This window comes from Seriola lalandi, unplaced genomic scaffold (assembly GCF_002814215.2).
Source record: "Seriola lalandi dorsalis isolate HSWRI2012SDOR001 ecotype SW California unplaced genomic scaffold, Sedor1 jcf7180002052274, whole genome shotgun sequence".
Taxonomy (NCBI): Eukaryota; Metazoa; Chordata; class Actinopteri; order Carangiformes; family Carangidae; genus Seriola; species Seriola lalandi.
In genome coordinates, this window is record NW_019522827.1 from 3,410,543 (window position 1) to 3,436,583 (window position 26,041).

The following is a 26,041-nucleotide window of genomic DNA, read 5'->3' on the forward strand; positions in this document are numbered from 1 at the left end:
CATGATTTAGAAATTGAAACAGGCTTTTTAAATATAACGAAATGTGATTTTCTGTTTCTGTGGAAACTTAAATCGGACAGTATTTTCCAACCGTCATGAAGCCTCACTGTATCTACGCCTGTTTTTCTGACCGCTCACATGCACCATTTTTCAGGACTTTGTGCGTCACTTTCATGTGCTGCTGCCTCGAGGCACGAGTCCGACCAAGTCTGGAGTCAGGGAGTTCTTCAGACGGATCCACCTGCTGCCGGCTGGGTATCAAGTGGGCAACACCATGGTACGGATTCTGGAAACCTGTCCATCTGTTTTTTGTGGTGCACTGCTGTAGTGTGGGAATATGAAAATTAAAAACGGTCCTGTGTGATGTAGGTTTTCCTGCGGGAGGCGGAGCGTCAGCGACTACAGACTCTCCTCCATCAGGAGGTCCTGCGGCGAATCGTCACGCTGCAGCGCCGCTTCAGGGCCGTCCTGGAGAGGAAGCACTTTGTCAGCATGAGACGATCTGCTTGTGCCATCCAGGTGAGATGTTGTGACGGGAAGAGGAAGGTGGTGGTGATACTGGCTCCTGTGGTCTCTTTCTGATTAGCTGTGAAGTGACTGCTGTTAGTGCGCCATGAATCAACCTAACAATCCTGCACAGCAAAATTCCTTCCACCCAACATCTCAGGAGTTTCCATAGTCCATTAAGGCCACTTAGCCTTAGACTGTGTTAACATGAAGTGATGAATAGTTGAGCATTTACTCCAGACAAACAGGTCTCTATGGTGATTAGATATGATGAGCATTTATCCTCTTACAACAGTTTCCACATTACTCCAGCTGTTATCGCTCTCACTCTGTAATATAAAGTGAGGGATCGACTTGTTGTAGAACAACAAGGTGACATTAAAGTAACTGAACACTGCCTCCTCAGACTCATCTGCAGCGGTTTAACTGCTCACCTCTCTGCCGCCACGGACAGGTGGACTGAAGGACCACATGATAAGACTTTTGGATCATTGCAACCAATCAGATCAGAGAGGACAGAAAAAAAGTTATTGGCAGGTCCAATATATTACAAGTCATTTCCAGATCATTTCCTTAGTTTCATATTTTTAACTGATAATATGATCAATAAATAAAACCCCAGGCTCTAAAACTTCACTGACTCAGCAGAAAATAGATATTTCCACATCATTTCCAGAGACTGATCTGTAAAATGTGAGTGTGGAACATTTTCTGTCTGATCAAAATTGAAGCATTTTTGTTTGTCTGAGGAAACTCAGATGAACACTGACATCTGTTTATGAGTTATTTTTCTCTTACCGACTGCATCATTTACTAGTTTTCTCTCAAAAACTCAAACATAACGAGCAGCAGTTTCATAACTGTAGCAACTAACACTTTCTCCATTTCCCTTATATTTAGTACCAAACTGCATAGACCTGTTTTGAAAATATTGTTGTGATTTTTTTATTGATATATTTACAGTTAAATATCAGATCATTTTTAGGAAATTGTGAAGAAAGTTTATAGGAAATTAACTGGAAAATACATATTAATTATAATTAATGAGTGAATGTGTTGGTTGACAAACTGAATGATAACAATTTAAACAGTTTTATTTTCCTAACTGGATATATTCGTGTCAAGCTTTAAAATCTGAAAAAAAAAGATCTTTATTCACCTCTTTTTTTTTTTTTTAGATAAAAATGAAAACATATGTTGCAGACTAATAATTAATGCTGTTATTTCTCTGATGAGTGAAAGAGAAAATGAGGGAGAGCAAACGGTGGACAGACAGACAGAGGAGGAAAACGCTGCACTCAGGCCACTGTTGGTATGTTTGTTCTGGCAGCGCCCTCAGAGCGGAGCTGTCCAAATCTTTGTCAGGCTGAAAGAAAACAAACCCAGTCGAACCCAGTCAGTCCAGAACCAGGGAAACACTGGGCAGGAGCCAGTGAAGCACAGACACTGTAACGTCTAGGAGAAATCATGAACATATACACTGTCAACTGTCGGAAATGTTGAGGTTGTAAATGAATATTTCAGCTTTTGTTTTTGAAAGTCTGTTTACCCAGAGTACAGTTTGATTATGAATAAAGTTTTGAATTGGAAGAAAATGAAGTCATTCTAAGGTCAAATCAAAATAATGCTCAGTGTCCTCAGCTTGTTTGAGTATTTTATAAACATTCCTGTTAAGTCTGCCAGATGCAGGTGCCTGATAAGGTAGTCATACTGTATCACATTGTCCTGACTCACTGTAACCTGCCACCAATAACAAAAATATCAAATTCCACAAACATCAGTTACTTATTTGGGTCTTATCTAAAGCTGGTGTCTGGGTCAACGCGACAGGAAGTGAGATGTCTTTAGTAGGTTGTAAAGGGAAATTAACTTGAAATTTACTGCCCAAAATTCTGACTTAAAGTAGGTCATATCTAAAAGGGAAAATCAGTCTTTCCATTGAGGAGATTTGGTGTGAATCACAGGAATGTTTTTGTCAAAGTTTTTGTTGAAGAAAAGCAAGACTGATTGGTCTCACAGCTGGAAATCTACGGTGAAAGTTGTAAAACTGGGATTTCTGTCTGAAAGCAGCTTGAATTTCCTCCTCTCTCTGTAACTCAAAACATTTTCTCCTTGTCTGTTTTTCTGCAGCGATGGTGGCGATGCTGCCTCCTCAAACAGTCCACCATCGACTCGGGCATTGAGGAGGAAGCGGCGGTTTGTCTGCAGGCGGCCTGGAGGAGCTTCGCGGAGCGCAGGAGGTTCCTGCAGTGGCGGGACTCCGCCGTCGTCATACAGAGGAGCTGGAGAAACTGCTGCCATCGCAGATCAGTGGCAGCTGTGACGGTCCAATCAGCCTGGAGAGGATTCAGAGAGAGGAGCCGCTACTGTCGGACGCACAGCACTGTGACGCAGCTGCAGGCGCTGGGCAGAGGATACCTGTCTCGACTCAGGTGAATGGAAGAGTTAGAGCGCAGGTGGATGTGCCGCTGGTTTTTTTTTTTGACAGGATGATGAGTCACTGAGGCTTTTGGTGCCTTTTGATTTAAAATGAAATTCAAAATAATTTATCCTGCATCAGTTTCCATTATAATAATGAGTGGAAATTAGATTAAACTTAAACTAGACACATGCACAAGAAACGGTTGAATTCCTGAACACTGTCAGCGCTGACTTCATTAGTGACACAACTCTAGCAACAAAAAGCTATTTTTTGACTTTGTTGTTATAGAGACAGTCAGAAAGGTTGGGGGGGTTGACATTCAGCAAAGGGCTGCGGGTCGGATTCCAACCCTTGGCTGCTGCAGTTAGTATGAATAGTTAGTATGATTTTAAAAATATTACAGTGTATTATTTTTTCTACTTGAGTCACTCAAGGTCATCAACAGCAGATTTCTTTTTTCAGCTGTAAAATACAGCGATCACCATCTTCTAGGAGCAGGAAACAAATCACGCTAGAATCAATATGGATGTGTGGCTCATAGAAATAGACCCACGGAGAATTATCACCTGACTCTGCTCTGGTCAGCTCTACTGATGGTTTTAGCATCTTTCATTGTGGAGCTTTTCTGGTCTGTTACGTGACTGTTTTTGCTCACGCTCACTGCTCTGACAGCATCAGTTTCAGCTGCTTTCAGTGGAAAAGCTATCAAAAGTCGTTGTATTCTACGTCCTCGCTGGTGAATATAATGCAGCATTTAGTATCTTAAGAGACAAATATTTTCTCCCAGGAGCAGGTGAAAAACAAGAGCAGAGCTGAAAGAAGAGTGAATGTAAGACTTACACTTCATGGCTCCAAATGAATGATAAGGTTTCTCCATATCTGCTGCGTACATGAATAGGCATCTGTAGGTAACCATATGAACTGGAAAGGTGATGATGATTTGTTTCCACTGCCCCTAAGTGGCCAAAAAAAAATGTTGGTGCGTGAAATAATCAGTTTTCTGCCTCTTTCATGACTCTTTCACCAATCATGTCTTCAGGTTCAGAGAGCTGAAGGAGCAGCATGAAACACAGAGACTCAGCGGACAGCAGAGTCCACCAGCAGAGGTGGATGCAGGAACCATGGAGGACCTCACCACATCGGGACAGGAGGATCATGCCCAGGACGTCTCTGCAGAACTCTCTGAAGACTCTAAACCAGTTTCGTTGGATGTGGGAGAGACTGAGAGAGAGGAGGACTCGAAGCGCTGTAGGAGCACGGATGAGACGAGTCATAAGAACCGGTCCAAACGAGAGAGCAGACGGATGAGAGAGCTGGAGCAGGCTCAGTTCAGCTTGGAGCTCCTGAAGGTCCGGACCACCAGTGTGGGAGGTCCTGTGCAAGAGGACTCAGTCCCAGACAGCAGCTGCTCTCAGCTGGAGGAGCCTCACAGACACTCGCCCCGAGGATCCCCAACCAGTCATGGCAGTTTTGAACTGCTCAGTGTAGAGGACATGGAGACTGAAGGCCCTGGTATTGGTTCCCAGTCGACAGCCCCTCAAGAACAAACCCAAGCTGTAGATACTGAGCTACACGAGGGGCTGAGAGATTCAAACTACAATGAAAAGCCTGTGACAGAGGGTCCCAGGGCAACGTTTTATATTTCTTCTGACCAAAGTCCAATTCATGAACCAAAATTCGAAAGCCCCAGCAAATCTTACAAAGAGAGGCGGGAGTCCACATCGCGAAGGCCGGTAGTGGTTTTAATCAGTATGCAGAAGGAGAGCCCAGTGGATGAGGGGGAGCTGCTGGCAGCCCAAACCCTAGAACGAGCTCCTCAAACAGGAGAAGCGTCATCCAGCTCTCAAATGACACCCATTGTCGGCTTAGAGGTGGTATCAGAGATGGAGCAGGCTCATGGGACCGCTATACAAGCCATAAGAGACGTGGATAAGTCCTCTAAGGTCCCCTCTTCAACCGCTCATGGATCAAGTCCAGATGGGATTTGCTCCTCGGAGGTGGACATCCAGATCATCCTGGAGCCCAAGCCTCCGGTCCCCCCCGATCAGCAGGAGAGCAAGGTGATCCAGCCTGCGCAAGAGGCCCCCAGCCCGATCCTGGAAACCAAACCCCCCAAAGCCCAGAAGAAGAGCTCAGCCCAGACTGTGATTGTGAACATGGTGGAGAAACCGTCCAACACTGTGTTCTCCCCACCCAGGCGCAAGCTGCCCTTCTCCAAGTAAGTGAACCATTGAGTGCAGTTTGGACAAGCCACAATTCTGGTGCCATGGTTCTCATCAGTGCAACAAAGCTGCTTTAATAATATCTCAAAATACATTGTAGCTATGCAAATTCTGTACGACGCCAAACATGCAGCATTAGGTCCAAGGACTTTTTGATTAAATGTTTTGTTCAAAAATCCAAGACCATAATATTATTTGATGTATAGTAACAGTTAAAAGCACTAAACCAAATGCATCATGATTATTTCAAGCATCTTGACCATACATTTTTAAAAAATATTTTGTTTTCAGTAACTCTCATTTGCACAAACTTTCACAACAAAGGACCATGTCAGCAGTTAAAGTTAAAACATGTCAATTTGCCTCGACTTAAGACTGGTAAATGTCTAAACAGATTTGAGCCCCTTTTGTAAAACCTTTACCTTTACCTTTACCTTGGTTGTGCGTTGCAGGTCAGATAAGGATTTGGTGAACCAGGAAAGATCTCTAGCCATGTTCAGAGATGACTCTAAATCTGCTGGATCCAGAAACAGAGAGGTAGGACACACAAGTGTGTGTGTGAACACACCCACATGCTCCCTCACACGTTATGTTATGCACACCGTTTGATTCTCACACACTGATCTGTTGATGTGTGCAGACTAATCTCTAAATCAATAATGACAAATTTTAAGTTGACAGCATGTTCCTGACAGTAAAAGTGAAAAAAAACATGCAACTTTGGAATCAGATATTTTCACCGACTCCCTCATATACACTGTATCTACAGAAATATAATACAGTCTATGTTAAGACCTCAGAATCAGACTCATTTTAATAGGCCACACATACACGGATTTTAAGTGAACTGGTTTGTAGTAGCTCTCATTGTGCTGCCAAACGTACAGGAAATAACAAACTTAGAGAAATCAAAGCAGCAGAGACACACAGCAGATTTACTGCAGGATAAAGAAGCACAGATAGAGTTTATGTACAGCTGAGAGGCAGGGAAATAAACCTGCTGAAATATATAACTTACTGCTTCATTTTGAGGAAAATGTTAAAGGGAATTTTGTCACCAAATCACTTTGGTGTGGTCCCTGTGATGATTGAACAACCTTGTCTCCCAGAGCTAAAGTTACATTTTTATAAAATGCTCTATACATAGTTGATATGTTTTCTCCTGGATTTATCTGCAGCTGTTGTGTAGTTCTGTGGCTGCTTACTGTAAGTTTTCCTAAAGATTTACCTCATAAAAGGTTTACATTATCTTCTCACTAGATTCATAGTCCTGTACACATGAAGTCAGTTCCAAAACCTCATGTATATTTACACACACACACACACACACACACACACACACACACACACGATGCAGCAGCTGACCTGATGTCCCTGTGGTTGCCTGGAAGCAGGTGGGCCGTCCAGGCCCCAAAAAGAAAGCTCGAATGTCGCGGACGCGCTCCGACTTCCTCACCCGCTGTAACTCTGAGGGGGCGACCCAGTCAGACGACGACGACGAATACTACATCCGAGCCCACTCCCGCACGCTGCCCCCCTTCCTGTCTCCCCCACACACCCACCCCGAGGCTGACTGTCACAGTGACTCAGAGATGGTAAAATACCGGATCTCCGGAGGCCCGTGACCTCCAAACAAGTCTCCTGTCCACTCCACCCCCCCAACACCCCAAATCCACCTTCTTCTCAGGTGGACCTGGCCGAGCAGCTGGGGAGGAGCTTTTTAACACTTCTAACTCCACTTTCACTCGGCTGTTTCACCACTGATGAAAACAGGCCGTCACCGTGGTTGGTCTGTAGCGAGGAGCTTTGCACGACGCTCTGGTTCGCTGTTGGTTTGAAAATCAGCTGAGCTGAGCTTCACCTCCGGGCTTCACTCCGCTTTCCTTCTCAGAAACACATCTCTTTGTCAAGGGATACTTCATTCAACATTTTGGAGTTTATTCTCATATTTTTCTTCATTAAAAACTAAACTGCCAACAGCCCCAAACCTAAAGAAATTTCAAATTGTAAATGTAAATGTAAATTTACAATTACAATTTCAGTTTCAAATTCTTGAAACTTCATACAGCTTGCACATAATAATGAATTTCTTGTCAGGACTGTTCGCGATTCATATCTTTTGATTTAGTAATCAAATAACTGACTACTTACTTCATCACTAAGAAGGAAAGTTAATTTGTTTGTCGGCACCCTTTTAAATTTAATCAGTCATTTTTAAGTGAAGAAGAAAACTTGTCTTGAAAGAAAAAATATAAGATTTAAACTCAAATTGCCAACACAGTAAAGTATCCCTATACCTACTTCTTCTTTAACAACGAACAGATTTTCACAGTAAGATCAGTTTGACTGACAGCTTGCGGATCACTGAAGATCTCATATTTTTGCCCGCCGACAACCGACCGGTCCTGAGAACACATCATCACGCCTGCGCTCCACCGCTCCTGCATGCTGGAGCTGTTCACACCTCGAGCCGAGTACCTTCTCACTAACGTCGTTTTCTAACAGGATCTCAGAGCATGACTTCTGTTTCTCTCTCTCTCTCACATCAACATCATTCTCTGTGATATCTCTGATTTCTACACATTAAATTCATCAGTAGATTTTAGTAGAATCACTAGAACCAGAATATTTATACTTTACTTAAATACTGTATGTAGTCACAAACATTTACTGTGGTGATGCATTATTTGAAGATTATAGAATGAATCGTATAAACATATTACTCCATAATATAATACCACTGTCCATAATGCATGATTTACCTTAGATGAACCAACCTGTGTTAAACAGGAAACTCTAAAACAACTGAACTCAGCTCACCCAAAACCACAACATCCTGGTCCACCCACAAACCTGCCAGAGCCTGGTCAGCTGACTGGAGTAAAATATAACTTATATATTGTTTCTCAACTGGTTGCTGGTCTCTGCTCTCCAGCCTTCTCACAAAGACCAGAAGAAGATCCATAAGACCATGTCATCAGGAGACCTGGGCAAAGTGGAGGTCCTCAGGAAAACATCCAGTCAAGATGGAAGGTAGATCCCCCCCCAAGTGTCTTTTTGTATATATTCACAGAAAGTCGTATTTCTGCTGATGACATCAGTCTTTTACAGAACTGTAGCAGAACTGTAAAAAAAAAAAAAAAAAAAAAAAAAAAAAAAGTACCATTTAAGTTTGTCTGACACTGTTGTTCATTAGGGAAATTATAAAACATGATTCTCTTTCCTCTTTTTTATATTTACAAGCATTTTTTGCTGACATATTTTGACATGATATGCTTTAATTTTTAAGGAATTGATCTTTGATTAATCAGCTGTGTTTGTCATTTAGCAGGATGAGAGGGAAGATGCGATTCTGGAGTAAGACGAAGCACGGAGAGAAGAAACTGTCCAGAGAGAAGCAGGCGAGCAGGAGTGAAGCTGGAGAGACACATGGTGAATCACCTAAACACACAATGAGCCGTCTTTAGCCGACAGAAACATACAAATTGTAACCCCTCCCCACTTTCTCCATCTTTGTCTCCCAGAAGGCCCGTCTCCCCCTCACAGTCCGGACCTGGAGGCGGCTCCCTCTCAGGGGGTGAGGGACAGTAAGGAGAACAAGGAGCCGTCTCCCAAGATGAGGAGGCGTCGCAGCGTGAAGATCAGCAGCATCGCTCTGGAGCCCGCCCAGTGGCAGAACGACGCCCTGCACATCCTGACGTCGGCCCACGACTACCGCAGCATGAACGACTTCCTCATGAAGAAGGTGAGAGGGTGAACCTGCACCTGTGCACACTGAGCGCACACACACACACACACACACACACACACACGATGCAGCAGCTGACCTGATGTTCCTGTGGTTGCCTGGAAGCAGGTGGGCCGTCCAGGCCCCAAAAAGAAAGCTCGAATGTCGCGGACGCGCTCCGACTTCCTCACCCGCTGTAACTCTGAGGGGGCGACCCAGTCAGACGACGACGACGAATACTACATCCGAGCCCACTCCCGCACGCTGCCCCCCTTCCTGTTTACACCCTATTTTGAAGCCGAATAATCATCCTGCATCAGAGTATTACTGTACAAGGTCCAGACCTTACAGACGTTGCTGTGCTGTCCCTGCAGATCGCTGACCTGGATTCTGAGGACAGTAAGAAGGACACCATGGTGGACGTCGTCTTCAAGAAGGCGCTGAAGGAGTTCAGGATCAACATCTTCAACTCGTACTCCACTGCTCTGGCCGTGAGTCCTCACCGCTCTTTTCTCTTCCTTTTGTTCTCAGCTGCTTCAAACGCAACAGGATCAGTCAGAGAAGGTTTCAGTCAGAGGGAGGTGATACTTGGATACTTTCCTGTGATTGTTGAATCCTTCTTGTTTTGTGCCGTATCCTGTGGTCCAGTCGGACACGACACCCGTCTGGCACCTAAAAAAAAAAAACCTGAATATCGCAATGGAAAAGAAAACCCTTGAAAATGTAAATGTAACTGATGCTGTGTTGACTTTCATACAAACTTTAAGGTACGTCTTTTCTTTCCCTTTCTTTACCCTCACCTCCAGATGGATGATGGGAAGAGTATCCGTTACAAGGACCTTTACGCCTTGTTCGAGCACATCCTGGAGAAGACCATGCGTCTGGAGCAGAGAGACTGGAGCGAGTCGCCAGTGAAGGTGTGGGTCAACACCTTTAAGGTCTTCCTGGATGAATTCATGACCGAGTTCAAGCCCATGGAGGGAACCATCGGCAGGGTAAGACGCATCAGATGCACCAGATTGTTGGACTTAAAAACTGGGAAAGATTTTATATTTAATCAAGCTGTTAGACTTTATTGAGATTTATCTGTGATAGATACATGAATGAATGCAGATAGTAAGTATTAAATAGTTTTGACGTGTACCTTTTAACGTAAAATGCAAACTTGTACATACATTTTGTATAAGTAACAGATTCATTCATTACATGTGTCACTATCATTCACAAAAAAGACACAAAATGCACAAAGTAACAAATGTTTCTCTTTTCAGGCTCCTAAACGTGAGCGCAAGAAGTCGAGGAAGAAGGAAACTGACATTGTGAGTTTAGAAATACTTTGGTAGATTAAAACAAAGTATTCGGAATATACACAATACATTTTTGAATGAATGTGATCTGAGCAGCGGCTCTACTGCCCCCTGCAGGTGGAGGAACACAATGGCCACATCTTCAAGTCCACCCAGTACAGCATCCCCACCTACTGCGAGTACTGCTCCTCCCTCATCTGGATGATGGACCGAGCCTGCGTCTGCAAACGTGAGGACTCCATACATAAGCAACACACACACACGAACACACACGCACACACACACATGCATCTTAACACTTAAATAGTTGGCTCGCACCTGTAGTTCAGTTTAGTTGATCCTTACCAAGAAAACCAAGAAGACAACAAAAACAATACAACAGTAAATACAACATAAACAACCAGGATTACTGTCACACTACATAAGAGCATTAATAATATCAGCCACAGACGCATATACAGGTATTTTTGAGCGGCTGTGGCTCAAGAGGTAAAGCGGGTCACCCATCAATCAGAGGGTGGGTCGTTTGTTCCCTGGCTCCTCCAGTCCGCACGTCGAAGTGTTCGTAGGCGAGCGCACGCATCAGTGTATGAGTGTGTGTATGTATGGTAGAAGCGCTGTATGTGTAAAAGAAAGTGATGTATGAGTATGTGTGTGTGTGTGTGAATGGGTTAATGTGGCTAGTTGTGTAAAGCACTTTGAGCAGTCGATAGGACTAGAAAAGCTGTATAAGTGCAGTCCATTCATTCCATTCAAAACTGTTTAAATAAAGTTGGGAAAATCAAAACAAAAAAGCTGATTCTTTGACATTGAATATGGTTTCCCTCACAGTTCCTACAATCAGCACATGGATCATCTTTATTTAGGTGTTTAGCTTTTGCGTCGCCTTTTGCATTGACGCTAAATTCTTAAATCACACAGTCCTGTGGTTGGTCTGTGTTTGCACCACAAACCACAGGCCATATTGTGACGGGATCACACCAGCAGAGACGCCTGTCAGCATGCTGACATTCTGACCCACGAGTTCACTGTAGTCATTATTATCATATTACATGAGTTCTCAGTACTCATGGGTCGGACCACGCCCATCTTCAAACTCAGCCTACACAAGTTTTTGTGACTGTATCTTACAGGTTGTGACTGCGGTGATAAATTTTGCCCGCAGACAGACAGACATATAAACACCTGCCAAATTACTCAACCACCTCTGTGGTAGTTCCTGCTGCAGTCGGTGTCTCCAGGACATTTTTCTGTGATGACACACACACACAGACTCACAGGGTGAAAACAATACATGGTGGCGGTTGGTAATAAATGGCAGTTGGACCAAGACCAAAGTTTTCATGCAGCGTCTTTGGTTGTTCAGTCCAGAAGAGAGAGCGAGCAGGAACAGCTGTGCATAGTATACTGCTGACTGTTGGTTATAGTGAAAATGATAATAGTAACACTCATAGGTAATGGTGTCATCAATAATAATGATAATATTAATAATAATAATGAGTGTTGTAGTGTCAGATGTGGATCCTGCAGCTCCAGAGTCAGATACCTGCAGAATGATGAGAGAGAGAGAGAGAGGAGAAGAAAACTACAGGAGAAAGAAAATGCAAAGTTGATAGTATGATATCAATGCAAAGACAGAGAGAGTGATCAATGCATCATAGATTAGTTAGATGCAACAGAGGTTTACGTTGTTTGATGTAGTCATGGAATAAGGAAAAAAAAGAGGTAAAAAGACGGAAGTATCAGCGTTTCACTTTATAATATGACATTGTATGTTTCACATCCTGTCAGACATTCTTTGCATCAGACGTAAAGTTTTAAATGTTGTGGAAGACAAATTGTTCAAAACTTTTTTAGAACAACATCAACAAACTTGGAAGGAATTGGATTACAATGTCAAAATTAAGGGATTTGATTCATTACTATTATTAAATGGGAATTAATGGAAAGTATCCTTACTTTTTACCTCATCTTTCTTTTTTTTATTTGGGCTAAAAGCAGGCTGTAAAGATCTGCAGCTCTGCTCACTATTACACACACACCCACACACACAAAAATACACACCACCTGCAGTTCTTAATGTTCTCCTAACTCACTTACCCACAGGCTCTCACGCCCTTGTGTGTAGTTTTTATTTCCATCCACACGGCACATTACACCCCCTCCTACTCCTACTCCTTTCCCAGACACACACACACACACACACACACAAACAAAACACAGACACTGCACATTTAAACTCACAAAACTCACACACTTGCCCTGCCTTCCTGAGTGTTGGAAAAATTCGATTAACCCTCCCGCTCCTTTCATAAATCTATCTTCGGTCTAGTTACAAAGCTTCATCTGCACTCTGAGAGAGAGAGAGGACATCACATCCAAACTCTCTCGGCCGCTCTCGACGTTTACCGGTCCGAGTCTTTGAGGTCGTGACTGACTGCAGCAGCAGCAGCAGCAGCAGCAGCAGGCAGTGCAGTGGTGCAAGGAGGTTGTAGAGAAGTCATCGGTCTGATTGTGTTGTTCTGTTGTCTGCAGTGTGTCGCTACGCTTGCCACAGGAAGTGCTGCTCCAAGATGACGACCAAGTGCAGTAAAAAGGTAGGTGGAGATTTTTTATTTTTTGTCCATTATCGTAAGTTGTTGTGTTTCAGGATGCTATAATATCATAATGGTGGTAAAAAAGAATGAATATGCGTGTTACAGCACATGGGTTTAATCACTAATCAAAGCAGTGATTCAGTTTTCACCTTCTTAATTAACTTTGTGACTCATTATCGTCAAACTTAATGAAAAATGATCGTATTCCTGCCACGTTTTGGAGTTATTCCGCATTCAGAGCAATTCTGCTTCGGATACATACATGAATAAGATATTCAGACTCCTGCATTTTTGAACAATTTAATGTGTTGTAGGTTTAATTTGAAATGGATAAAACTCTATTTTTGCCCATCAGCCTTCTCTCAATAATCCATAATGACAAAGAGAAGAAAACTGAAATGCACTGCTCATCACCTGACTAACACCATCCCTACAGTGAAGCATGGGGGTGGCAGCATGCTGCTATGGGGGGGGCTTCTTAGTGGAAGAGAGAGGGAGACTGGTCAGAAATGAGGGAAGGAGTGCAGGCAACCTGAGACTGAGGCGACGGTTCAGCTTTCATCACAACAATGACTCGAAACACACAGCAAAGACAAAGCTGGAGTGACTTCAGAACAAGTTTTTGAGTGTCCTTAAGTGGCCCAGCCAAAGCTCAGGTTTAAACCCCAAATAAAATCTGTAGAAAGACCTGAAGATGGCAGTTTACAGATGTTCCCGTTCCAGTCTGGCACAGCTTGAGTGGATCTGCCAGGAATAATGAAATGATGTAATTGTTGCAACTTCTACACAGTACTGAATTAAGGGTAGTTGAATTCATAAGCTCTAAAACAAACCTTTGCTCCTTTAAATACACTCAGCTACAGGTTGATTAGGCTCATTAGTCACTTCATCATGCATCATCATGCTGTAACTGTCACAGGGGCCACAGCTCACCTCAGCAAACATTACCTAGAGTAGGCCGACTTCACTCTGACATGTTTCTACGTTTGTATTTTTCTAAACAAGTACGATCCGGAGCTGTCGTCTCGGCAGTTTGGCGTGGAGCTGTCCCGTCTGACCAGCGAGGAGCGAACGGTGCCGCAGCTGGTGGAGAAACTCATCAACTACATCGAGATGCACGGCCTCTACACAGAGGGGATCTACAGGAAGTCGGGCTCCACCAATAAGATCAAAGAACTCCGTCAGGGGCTGGACACAGGTGAGACCAACACCTTTCATTTCATTTCCATATAAAACATCTGTAACAGCTGCTTCTACTATTACTGCCACTTCTATCACTACGTCTACCACAACCTCATCCTCTGCTACTACTATTTCTTCTGCTACTTCTTTTTCTATTACTACTACATCTACTATTACCACTTCTTCACATAGTACTTACTACTGCAACTTCTTCTTCTTCTACCTCTCATAGTACTGCTGTGCTCCTTCTACTGATACTTCTGCTTCTTCCTTTACTTATACTAGTACTACTAATACATACACTTCTACCCACTGCTACCACTACTACTACTACTACTACTATTACTTCTACCATTATTACTACCACTACTTCTTTTTCTTCTAGTAGTACCACTAACACTTCTAATAGTACTATTACTAAATGGTACTGCTTCTTCCTTCTCTTTCTGTTCTTTTCCTTCTTCTTCTTCTTCTACTAATAGATTTCTTCTTCTTCTTCTTCTTCTACTACTACTTCTTATACTACCCTTACTACAAAAACTCCTGCTACAACAACTACTACAACACCTGCTGCTTCCAGTTCCACTTCCATTACTGCTTTTACTGCTACTACTTCTGTGATTACATCTACCTGTAAATCTACCAAACACAGTCACAATAATTGAAACATGAATGAATGTTCATTTTCCTGAGCGTATCTCTCTGTTCCAGATGTGAACAGTGTGAACCTGGACGACTACAACATCCACGTCATTGCTAGTGTTCTCAAGCAGTGGCTGCGTGACCTGCCCAGCCCTCTCATGACCTTTGAACTGTACGAGGAGTTCCTCAGGGCCATGGGTAAGCTCATAATTAGCTCCTTTAGCGGCTGCTTTACTGTTTGTCAGTCTAGAAGCCAATCCAGCTGAGTCAGTGTGATAATCTGAGTTTGTGTGTGTGTATGTGTGTGTGTGTGTGTGTGTGTGTGTGTGTGTGTTTTTGCTCTCTTCAGGTCAGCCAGACAAGCGGGAGGTGATCCGAGGGGTGTATTCTGTGATCGACCAGCTCAGCAGGACACACCTGAGCACACTGGAGCGCCTCATCTTCCATCTGGTCAGGTGAGAGATGAGATAGGAATCAACATCAGCATTAGAGCCTCAGGCAAGAGTCTGAACATGAGGTTTTGAAACAAGATCTGACGGATGATTTCGCCTGTGAGCAAAATGTCTGTGCAGTCAGCTTTTTTTCATCTTGGCTGCAGAGGTTTCAGATTCCCTTTGTTGTTTTTTTCCTCACTGATTATCAGAGACTCTGGATTAGCCGTCTCACTCACATGCCATCCTCTAAGTGTTGTGTCTGTTGGGAGTATTCTCTATGGATCAACATCAGGATTAACAGGATTATTCTGTGGTGTTTTACAGGATCGCCCTGCAGGAGGAGACTAACAGGATGTCAGCCAACGCCCTCGCCATCGTGTTTGCTCCCTGCATCCTTCGCTGCCCCGACACCATCGACCCGCTGCAGAGCGTCCAAGACATCAGCAAAACCACTGCGTACGTCCCCTGACCTCAAACTATAACTCAAGTTCTGCCTGTTAAATCTCAAAATCATCAAACAGGGCTCGTAATCAAAAGAACTGCCTGCAACAATGATGTTTCATGGCCAAAGGAGTGTAAATATCATACGTAATAATTTGTTCCACTTCACAGTTTCCACAAAGATTTAGGTGCATTGTTTTTGATTTTATCCACATTATTTCTCACTGGTGGCTTCACACAAAATAAGTGTGTTGCAACACAAAAAAAACAGAAAGTTTAAACCAGAGTTAACCATCCATTGTTACTACTTTGTGTTAAGTAAAATAACACGACTCTTCTTTGATTGGCTGATGGAAAGTGCCTGTGGAGGCTTGTAGGAGCAAAGACTTCAACTCTGTAACTGTGGCTCTGAAATTGTATCTCACAACATCATCGACCTGTTTGGCCGAGGTAGATTTACTTTGATGGTGTTTACTTTAAGCATGGCTCATTAAAAAAATCAATCTTTGTCTAGTTCTTATACTACATATACTTATAGAGATTAGTTGAATATTTACAGAGCTCACTAACAAGGCTAAAACTGAACTGTTGAGAGTGATTATTAAAATCTGACCTGAAACTTATTTAAATGTTTTAAAATTTAGTTCAAAGATGTAAACTGGAACAATTTTAAAGTACATTTCACAAAAATAACACAACTTATGTCTGAAAGACCAGATAGCATTGGTTCAATTATTAGCATAATTCACTCTAAACTGCATGAATCCTCCCTCTGATAAACACATATTCTTTGTGTATGCCTATGTAAATAAAACAAAGTATTATATTCACAAAGGACCGGTAGTTTATATCATTTGCCATCCTTAAACTGTGTTTATGAAGTTATGCTGCAGCTTGTGATGCTACAGTGACTTTCTGTTTACATGGTTGATTACTTTTGACTGGACAACACTGTCATATACTAAGACATTGATTTCTTTATTTATTTTCAACATTATGTTTATTAATATTTTCAAATAACTTCCAACAATATAAAGGCCAATGTGTTTACATCTAGTATGAAGGAAAATATGTTATAGTCCAACATTAAGATTAAGTCATTTGAAACATGAAAACAAAACATAAACAACAATAACAATAATGAATAAATAAAAATCATAAAAATCTGCATTTCACAATGTTTCCATATGGTCAAAATATTAAAAGAAGTTATAGTTAAAGAGGAGGACCACTTACATTTACATTTATACCTCCAGACATAATAGAGAAGAAGAACGTGGAAAAAACTTTACGCACAAGCTTAGAGATGGATTTGCAAGTGGTTTCATGCTCTTTTTCATGGTTCTACTGTAAATGTGTCTGCCCTGCAGGTGTGTGGAGCTGATCATCAACGAGCAGATGAGAAAGTACAAAGCTCGTCTGAAGGACATCAACAGTCTGGAGTTTGCAGAGAGCAAAGCCAAGAGCAGACTGACCCACATCAGGAAATCCATGGTAAGACCAGACTACAGCTGCTGTCAGTCGTCCGACAACAGGCGTCTGTGATACATACTCAGACGTTAGTGTGAATAAACCCGACTGCCCGTCACATTGAGGTGGATGTTTTCCTGCTTGTTCCGCTCACTCATCATTTAAATGGTGACAGTTTTCAGCTCCACGAGCAGCTGGCATGGTTTTCACACGGCCATGGCAGGAGTTCATTCCTCTGTGTTTATTTACATCTTTCATCAACAGATCTTCTTGTGTGTTTGTTACACAAGCAAAAAGCTGGACAACTAAAGAGGATACACCTTAAATGAAACATGTTCACAGCAGGACACAGTAACTTTGTATACAAAACATACTGCCGTTATCTTAAATAGAAATTCACATTTCACAATTTGGCTGCATATGTGCAACAACCCTGTCTTTTATAAGAACATTTCTAACTTACCTCTCTGGTAATGCTGTTTCTACTCTATGTTGGACTTTAAGTCACAGCAGACGTTAAACAGGACTCTCAGCAGCTCCCATGTACAAAAGAAAAAAGGTGGAGTGTAAAGAGTGAAAACCAACTTAAAGCAACTGACATATTTGCCAACTGTGAGCATGAGCCTTCAGTAAATGGTAATGTTGCTCATATTGGTCATTTACAAGCAAAGTTTAAATGCATTGAAACTTTTCTTTCACAACAAATCTCAACTGTAAAGAACTATGAAAAGGAAAAACCAACTGCAACATACCATAAGCAGAAACTAATACAATGTGTAATGTCATATAACTTCTATTACTGTTGTTGATGAAATTATTTTAAAGGAAAGACAAAGGATATAAAATTAATTTTGAAGAATGCAACTTTGCACAAAAGGATCCAGATGTTGCTGATTGTGTTCGGTCATGTGCACATGGAGGGAGCAGAGAGCCTTGCTTTCTTTATAGCTGGTTACAAACATGTCATCTCCACAGGTCATTGTAAATTTAAAGGTTAAACGCACAGCAACAGTGCAAAAGAGTACAGCACCATAGAGCCCAACAGGCAATCTTCATCTTTAAAAGAAATTCAAAACACAGGAAATCTTAGAAATTCTCCACATTGAATATGTTTTTCTAGCAAACACAATAATTGGTAAAATGCTGCTAACTTGTTTGTGATTCCCTAGCCTCCCAAATTCATCTAGCAACAGCTTGTATCTAAACTTTCCCAGCAAGGATGGTTTTAATGATTTGGAAGATAAAAGACGTATAAATATCCCGGATAAAACATGGAAAATGTATGTTAAAAAGTGATGTCTTAGATATTTAGGACACATACAGTATAACTATTGTGTCAGCAGTACTATATTTACTCAGGACTTACGTACATTTTGATGCCAGTACTTCTCCACTTTTGCTATAGTTATCTAATAGTGTGATACTTTTACTTTGACTTAAGTAAAGGATCTGGGCACTTTTTCCATCACTGTATTTTCACTTATCTCATGGCCAGATTAAACTTGATCAATAAAGTCAATTAGTCATTTGAAAGAAGATGAACTGACAACAATTTTGACACTTTTAACCTAATATTGTAAGTTATGTAAATTATGTAAAAGTACTTGACACAATAAAATAAAACTTAAGCAATTAAGGTCTTGAAACTTTACTAGAGCAGAACCACCAGATAAAGGATGGAGGACCTGTCATAGTTGATATTGTAGTTCAGTGGGGAAATTTTCAATCAATCTTATTATGAAGGACCAACTGATGTGGAGCGAACCTATAGAGGATAGTTGCTCTGACTATTTCCAACCAGATGTAGCTCAGTTTTAACATAAATGTCTCGACATCTTTAAACTACAAATCACCAAAGCCATGCCTACTTGATAACTTTCACCACTCCCTAACCCTAATCTGTCCTTCCTTCCTCCCCTCCCCCCACCCCTCCCTCCAGAAACCTGTACTAATTGCTGTTAGGTTTATGAGCATAACCCGCACTGCCACCCCGGTATGTATGCCCCTCCCACTCCATGTGCCCGCCCACCACCAGTCCTGTCCTGTCCGTCAGTCTCTTAGCTCTGTCCACTCATGCTGTCTGTAACGTCCAGTCACAGTACTCATCACGTCTGTCCATGAACTAGTGCTCAGTGCTGAGGTGTCTGACTCTCTGTTTGTGTATTTGTTACTCTTTTATTAGAGGTTGATTAGTTGTGTTGTGTCGTTGCTCAACACTGTTACTTTACTGAATTATTCTCTAGGCCCCTCGAGTTACACCCAATGATTACAATCAGTAATTAGTTGTACATTTATTGTACACTTACTCTCAAAGCAGGTTGATATTGTTATATAGGTTACTCAGGTGATGAAATGCAGCAGCAGCCATGTTGGAGGTTTTAAGAGTGTAAAATGGACACAGACAGACTTAGTGGCAATCATTTTGTTACTGATCTGTTTATGTTTATAGACTGTGCCAGCTTGGACTAAAGTCTGGCTTCAGTCACAGTTTTATAGTTAAAAAATACATTGGACTTTCATATTTTAAAAAATGCTACCGTGGCACTGCACAGCCATTGTTCCTGCCAGGTTTTGTGGTGGTTCAGATTCAACCTATTCCCCCAAAACCTGATGAGACATCAGACTGAGAACTTGACTTGCACTCAATTATGTCTCAAGATCAAGACTTGAGATTGACTTAGTCCCATTTCTACTTGTGAGAAATGGGACAGAATGTGACCTGTTGTGCTAACAGATGGGCTTTTAGCAGAAACCAACATTGACTAATATAATTATTATAATTATTCATCTAAATGAATTTTCTAGTGAATGACTCACAAACAGCCACATACCTCAGGACTAACTGAATGAAGTTGATTCTTATGAAACCAAAACCGTTAACTGACACTGTAGAGTACGTTCTGAAGCTAAAATAGCTAGCTACTGCTAACAGTGTTGATTTAACCCACAGTTTGCCTCATTGTGTTTCTCTGCTGTTTGTGTTAAGTTACATCTCCAAAGAATTTCCATTGTGGCTTTGTTGTTAGCAAAGCAACAACAGGGTGTTAGCAGGTTGTTAGCAAAGCAAGTTAACAACCTGTTAGCTACGTCCAGGTGTTTCAATGAGAAATGATGCTCTCAGACTGGCGGTACAGTTCCTGTGGGACAAATGAAGGCTCCTCTCTCTCGTCTCTGACTGAAATTATTAAAATTAGTCAGGTTCTATGTCTTTTTACAATTTCAAGACAGGTAGTTTTTGTCTTTGGTTTAAATGTTTGTGTTGAGCGTTCAGAGAGAGCAACACTCAGACTGTAGCTGCACTGACGCCACTGACCGCTCTTTGCTTTTCTGTTTCTGCTTCACGACTTATTAACATGCAGCCTAACACAGCTAAACTTAAGGTAATGCCTGTCTGTGAGTATGTGAGTGTGAGTGTGTGTGTAGATGAAGGTGTGTTTGTGTGTGTGCACAGTGACATTCAGCAAACCTCATAGTTTCTTAGCGATGGTGTTGTGAGCTGTGGTCAATCAATACATCCTGTATAGTTAGTATGTGGTCAACCGTGACTATAGCGAGTCCTCTGTCTGTGCTTCATCACTGTCAACAGCAAACTGAGTATTACTGGTCAACTGCACTCTCACACTGTTCAATTCTTTGTGTGTGTGTGTTGCTGTCTGTGTGTGTGTGTGTGTGTGTGTGTGTGTGTGTGTGTGTGTGTGTGTGTGTGTGTGTGTGTGTGTGAACTTGCAGAGCAAAAGCCGTGTTCGACAAAACAGCGGGCACACGGCCTCGCCTCCTCAGAGCCCCCGAGTGCCTCCTGAGGTAGATGGAGAGAGTGCAGGAGGCGGAGGAGGAGGAGGAGGAGGAGGAGGAGGAGGAGAGGATGCAGCAGAGGCTGGGCTGAACGAGCAGCAGCAGCTGGCAATGCAGCAGGAGGAGCGAATCCTCACCGAGCAGATCGAGAGTCTGCAGAAAGAGAAGTACGATGCACTGACAGGGTTTTTGTGTTGTTCATTGTGTGACACAAGTGCACAGCTACCAAAGATATAAAGATATAAAAAGCATTTCATTCCTAACATAAAACGTGCCTACAGAAACTATGAAAGAACTTCATGTTATATTGTTCATACGAACATCACATACGTTCATCACTCACTGTCTCTGCCAGCCAGAGGATAATTGATCACAAAACCATTTTTATCAATTTTAACAGATGCATCACTCAGTCAATGGGACTGATAAAAACTGAGTGAATCTGTTTGTTCCCTGTTGTTTTTAAGTTGTCACTTAGCTGCTGCTGTGTTATATGAATCACTTTAGGGATACACTCTGTTCCATGTCATGATAAATGGTTCAAATGTAAATGAAGTGATTTGGATGAAGCACCACCTGACCTGTGATTTGCGTGTGTGTGTGTGTGTGTCGACAGGGAGGAGCTGACGTATGAGATGTTGATCTTGGAGCCGCGGGCGTCCGACGATGAGACTCCTGAATCTGAGGCCTCCATCGGGACAGCAGACAGCTCTGAAAATATCACCATGGAGACCAAGGGAGCCACCTCAGACCCCTCTGGTGTGTGTGTGTTCTCGTTCTGGGAAAAGACAAGCAACATAAAACCAGATGTAGCTGGTTAAGCAGAGTTATTTATTTGTAAGGAGCTTGGGGAAATTGATATGAAAAATAAATGAGGTTAACTCAACTTTGTTAAAACAAAGAACCAAATATAACCAAAAGAGGATACTAGATAAACAAGAGTTGCAACTAGCTTTCTAAAGGAAAACAAAAATGAAAAGAAAACATCTGTCCTGATTTTTAACCCAAAAATACACGAACAGCACTGCTGTTCCTGGTGGATCTAAACAAGCAGTTTTCTATGTGTGTGGTCAGTCCTACTTTTTCTCCACGCCTGGCTAAATAGACTAAATAGTCTAACTACTCTAATACACAAAGAGTTCATTCTCAACAACTGCTGAGTTAAGCTCAACAACTACAGGAGGTACACTGACGAGCTGTGGGTATCAGCCATGCTGAATGACCAGGCCAGGCTTTGGTACTTTCAATCCCAAATGCCATCTGGTTGGTTGGTGGTCTGGACCGGGTGCAGCTCTAATCAGGACTCCAGCAGCTGCAGCCAATCTCGCCTCAGGGAACACACATCCTACGTAGCATACACACCACAGGCCCTGTCCAGACCCGGCATTAACATCTGTCTCAGGTGATCCCATCACAACAAATTAGACTGTGGCAGAGGACGTCAGTAGAGTAGGCGGTCCTTCAATGTGGCCCAGGATGCATTTGTGGTCACACTTCTAAAACAATGTGGCCACATGTTGCTCAGACCACCTCTGAATGCGGTCTGGGTGATCAGATCTCAAATGTCTCTTCAATGCGTCTTGTGTATTCATAATCACAGTCATCAACAATATTATAGCCTTTCTTTGCACACCATGACTTGATCACTATGTTCAAGGTAATTAAAGTAATAGCTTAATTACAGCAGCTAAAGTCTGTTAATTATATTTCGTTTACTCTTTTTGAAGTTGATGTGAGACAAGTTGGTGTTTACTTGCAGTTGCATTAATCTGGTTCTCATTAAAATATTAGCATAATGTAAATGCAGTGTAACTATGTTTAAACAGTCTGTTCTCACTGTGGTTATAATGTGTCTTTAAAGTGTCTCTATCGCTGTGGCTCTCTCTCCACAGACCGCGGCACGTATCGCTCCAGGAAGTCGGAGACAAAGAGCAGACGAGCTCTGCGCCGTCAGCCGGACTCCCAGGACTCCGCAGACTCCACCTCCACCGTCTCCTCCTCCTACCACCCCTCCTCCTCGCTCTCCTCTAATGCCTCCGGCTCTCCGTCCCCTCACTACCGGTTCCGCTCCTCCTCCTCCGGGCCCCTGCTCACCTCCTGTGGCTTGGGGGCCCCATTGGCCGAGGCGGAGGGGGGTCACAGAACCGGCAAGACCCAGCACAGGCTCAGGCTGAGCCGCAGCTCACCACGCGAGCCCTCGGGAAGCCACAGGAGGGAGTCGGACTTCAGCTCGGGGCCACAGCAGCTGGTTCTGTACGGCAGCAACGAGTTCATGGTGTGAAGCCGAGGAGGGAAGGAACGCCAGCCGACGCCTGTTCAAGCGCAGGAGGGTGGCCGAGAAGGGGAGGAGGGAGAGTCCGGGGTTGGACGAGGCCGGTCACAGGGCGAAGTTCATGCCCAGTGTTGCCTGCTGCCCCTCCTCAGTGCCCACCCCCCTCCTCCCCTGGTCCAGTCAAAGCAGAAAGCTGCTTGAATCAAAGAAGAGAAGACTGGACATATTCAACAGAGGGACAAAACAACAGATGGTCAAAGGAGGAAGACTGACGACTAATGTGAAAAACAGAAACAGAGCGAAGCGAAAAGTTAGTTGACCCTCTGATCTCAGTGCTGTTTGACCCCCGCTGGAGCACCGGGGGTCGGTTAGAGGAGAGAGAAGAAGAAGAAGAAGGGAAGGACGAGTGGTGAGACACAGAGGAAAAACCCACACCTGCAAAGCCAAATCTTACAGTGCCCTGTCTTTATTTTTTAGCATGTGGGCAGGTGGTCAAAGCCACCCAGAAGAAATGTAGCCATACGACTGAACTGGTGGACGTGTTGTCTGTAACCAGCGCCAAGCTAGTCTGCTTCTCACGTTTACACAGGACACACCAGCCAAGAGGCTGCATGCTTCTCCATCACACTTTTTCCTACGTCAGTTTGAAGAAACTGTACAGAAATATGTCACAACTGTATGTTACATATTATTATTATTATTATTATTATTATTGTTATTATTATTATTATTATTATTATTATTATTATTGTTATTATGTTACAGAGGAAAAAAGTGTACATAGGAAGAAACTCCAGTGCTGCTCTTGGGTCATTCATTGTTGATTAGTCTCTATTTCCTGTTCTTTGCAAAGTGAAGTGTCTCGTTCCTCTTTGTTTCTGTGCTGGTTTCGTTCACTTACATGATTTTTCTTCTTTTTTTTTTTTTTCCTTATTTCACATTGAACAGAGCCAGTTCTGGGTGTCCTCGGGTTACACTCTTGAGAAATAATAGAAGGAAAAGCTGTCGATCTGTGCTACGTGTCAGATGTCCCGCGTCCTCGACGTGAGGTGTCAAATGCCAGTCAGCTATATGTGAATTGTATCTGCCTTTCCCTGCAGGCTTTCTTAAGTTTTTCCTTCTGTTTTATTCAGAAACATCAGTGTTACTTTGTCAGGACTTGAATTTTTTTTAATATATATTATTGCTGTATTATAGGTGTTGTTTTTGATATCAAAGATGTCATGTTTTTGTTGTCAATGGTTTATTTTTGTTCACATGAAAGCCATTTTTTCTTTCCCATGTATGGGTGTGTGTGTCTGAATGAATGAGTGAATAATTCCTGCCATTGTATCAGCTCCCACTTTGTGCACGTGTAGTCGTCTCTGCAAACACATATACACACTAGTGTTTCCCGGTAAAACATTATTCTTACGTGGGTGGAAAATCTCTGCAGCCATCACGTGACACTAAAACTAACCCAGACTTAGGAAATATTTCATCAGTCTGAGTTTCATTGCACCTGTGGGGAAACTCTTGCACTCACCAACTCACCCAAACCGTCCATGTTGTCCTCTGAGCCATCCAAAACACTTTCTTCTTCTTCTTCTCCTTCTCTTTCTTCTTCTTCTTCTTCTTCTTCTTCTTCTCGTTTAACAATCATAAACGTAGCTCTTCCATCCTCTACTCCTCCGGCTCTGGCTGTGAAAAGTAGCATTTAATCTGCAAGCAAGTAGCACCTAACTCAGACCGTCCTCGTGTTTCTGCATAATCTTACTCTCTTTCTGTCTCTGTCCATACAGTAGCAGTGTAATATTCAGTTTCATGGGCCTACTCAGTAGCTTAACAGCAATGATGTCTCCGTACTAAAGCTGCAATATCTCTCCTCGCTTGCTGCGTCTGTGATCAGATACTTTTTTGGGCGACCTTTGCTCCGATCTCACCAACACAGTCAGTGTTAATCAACTTTTCCTTGAAGCTGGAAGACTCAGTGAAGACTGTGCTGATCTCAGTTTTACTGCAGGTGTGGAGACTTGGCAATGTGTCATCTTTTTATAGCATTAAGTGTAGACCTGTTTAGAAGAAAAAACAACAGTTTCAGAGGTGAACTGAAAGGACAAACTGATTCCAGGTCAAATATCTTTAAGCTGGTATTTGAAGGGATGGTATTTGTACATGTCCAGGCTGTCTATATGGCATTCTGCAAAAAACATTATAAAAAAAAAAAGAAAAAAAAGAAAAAAAAGTGAATGTACCTGTCACTGGAAAGCATGCTCTGCTTTCTCTGGTTGTTTTTGTTCCTCTTTTATACACAGTGTATGTACTATTTATGATCATGCGTTTGGGGTGTACATTGGTTTAAAAGAATCTGTTATAAAAGGTGTTATAAAAGGATATATTATCCTGTGTACGGTTCATTATCTACTATTAATCATGGCAACATTTTAACAGGCCACACTCGGTCTGTCATGTTTGTGCTACGAAGCGGAGAAAAAAAAGAAAAAAGTGTTGTGTCTCTCTGTCTGCGCCACTCTGGACACGGTTATGTATAAGGTGCAATTTGTGTTATATTTCTTTTTTTAATGATACAAACATGTCTATGGTTGTAAGAAAAAAAAAGACTTTATGGGGGAAAATTCATCTGCTTATTAAAAAAGCAAAACTGCAGCCAAACTCAAATGAGTTGTGTAATATTTTGCCTGACAGAAATGTGTATTTGTACTTCGACAGGATGTCACAGGATGTAGCTTCTTTGGGACGACATCACACATTTGTGTTTCTTTTCAATATGAGACATATAGTTTGAGTTTTTCTTTCTTCTGGTCAAAGTTATAATTGCATTCACTGTTACTCACCAAATCCCATTGTGTGCATCCTGAAAGCCTAAAAAACAACACAAATACATTTCCTTCCTCTTAAAACATTTACAAAGCTGATTTTTAAAGGAACTTTTTGAAAGTTTTACTATCGCTACATAGCTAGCGTTAGCATTAACAGCTGTTTGCTGTTTTGCTGTTTCATTTCTTTACTCACTAACAGCTGCCTCC

The 26,041-nt window shown here is 42.3% G+C and overlaps 1 protein-coding gene across 1 annotated transcript in view; it reads left to right on the forward strand.

Moving 5' to 3' along the window:
- Positions 1-25,667, forward strand: part of LOC111650354 (unconventional myosin-IXAb-like) — a 162,435-nt gene extending 136,768 nt beyond the window's left edge. Inside the window, exons 21-43 of the mRNA XM_087172357.1 lie at positions 155-277; positions 370-519; positions 2,638-2,939; positions 3,969-5,147; positions 5,604-5,688; positions 6,543-6,746; positions 8,087-8,184; positions 8,480-8,583; positions 8,676-8,896; positions 9,253-9,369; positions 9,685-9,873; positions 10,150-10,197; positions 10,303-10,414; positions 12,721-12,782; positions 13,788-13,980; positions 14,676-14,804; positions 14,956-15,061; positions 15,365-15,496; positions 16,852-16,975; positions 18,891-18,944; positions 20,681-20,910; positions 21,360-21,502; positions 22,636-25,667. Coding sequence (XP_087028483.1) covers positions 155-277; positions 370-519; positions 2,638-2,939; positions 3,969-5,147; positions 5,604-5,688; positions 6,543-6,746; positions 8,087-8,184; positions 8,480-8,583; positions 8,676-8,896; positions 9,253-9,369; positions 9,685-9,873; positions 10,150-10,197; positions 10,303-10,414; positions 12,721-12,782; positions 13,788-13,980; positions 14,676-14,804; positions 14,956-15,061; positions 15,365-15,496; positions 16,852-16,975; positions 18,891-18,944; positions 20,681-20,910; positions 21,360-21,502; positions 22,636-23,024 — 4,494 coding nt within the window. The 3' untranslated portion in view covers positions 23,025-25,667. The remainder of the gene's footprint in view (positions 1-154; positions 278-369; positions 520-2,637; positions 2,940-3,968; positions 5,148-5,603; positions 5,689-6,542; positions 6,747-8,086; positions 8,185-8,479; positions 8,584-8,675; positions 8,897-9,252; positions 9,370-9,684; positions 9,874-10,149; positions 10,198-10,302; positions 10,415-12,720; positions 12,783-13,787; positions 13,981-14,675; positions 14,805-14,955; positions 15,062-15,364; positions 15,497-16,851; positions 16,976-18,890; positions 18,945-20,680; positions 20,911-21,359; positions 21,503-22,635) is intronic.
- The last annotated feature ends 374 nt before the right edge of the window (positions 25,668-26,041 follow it).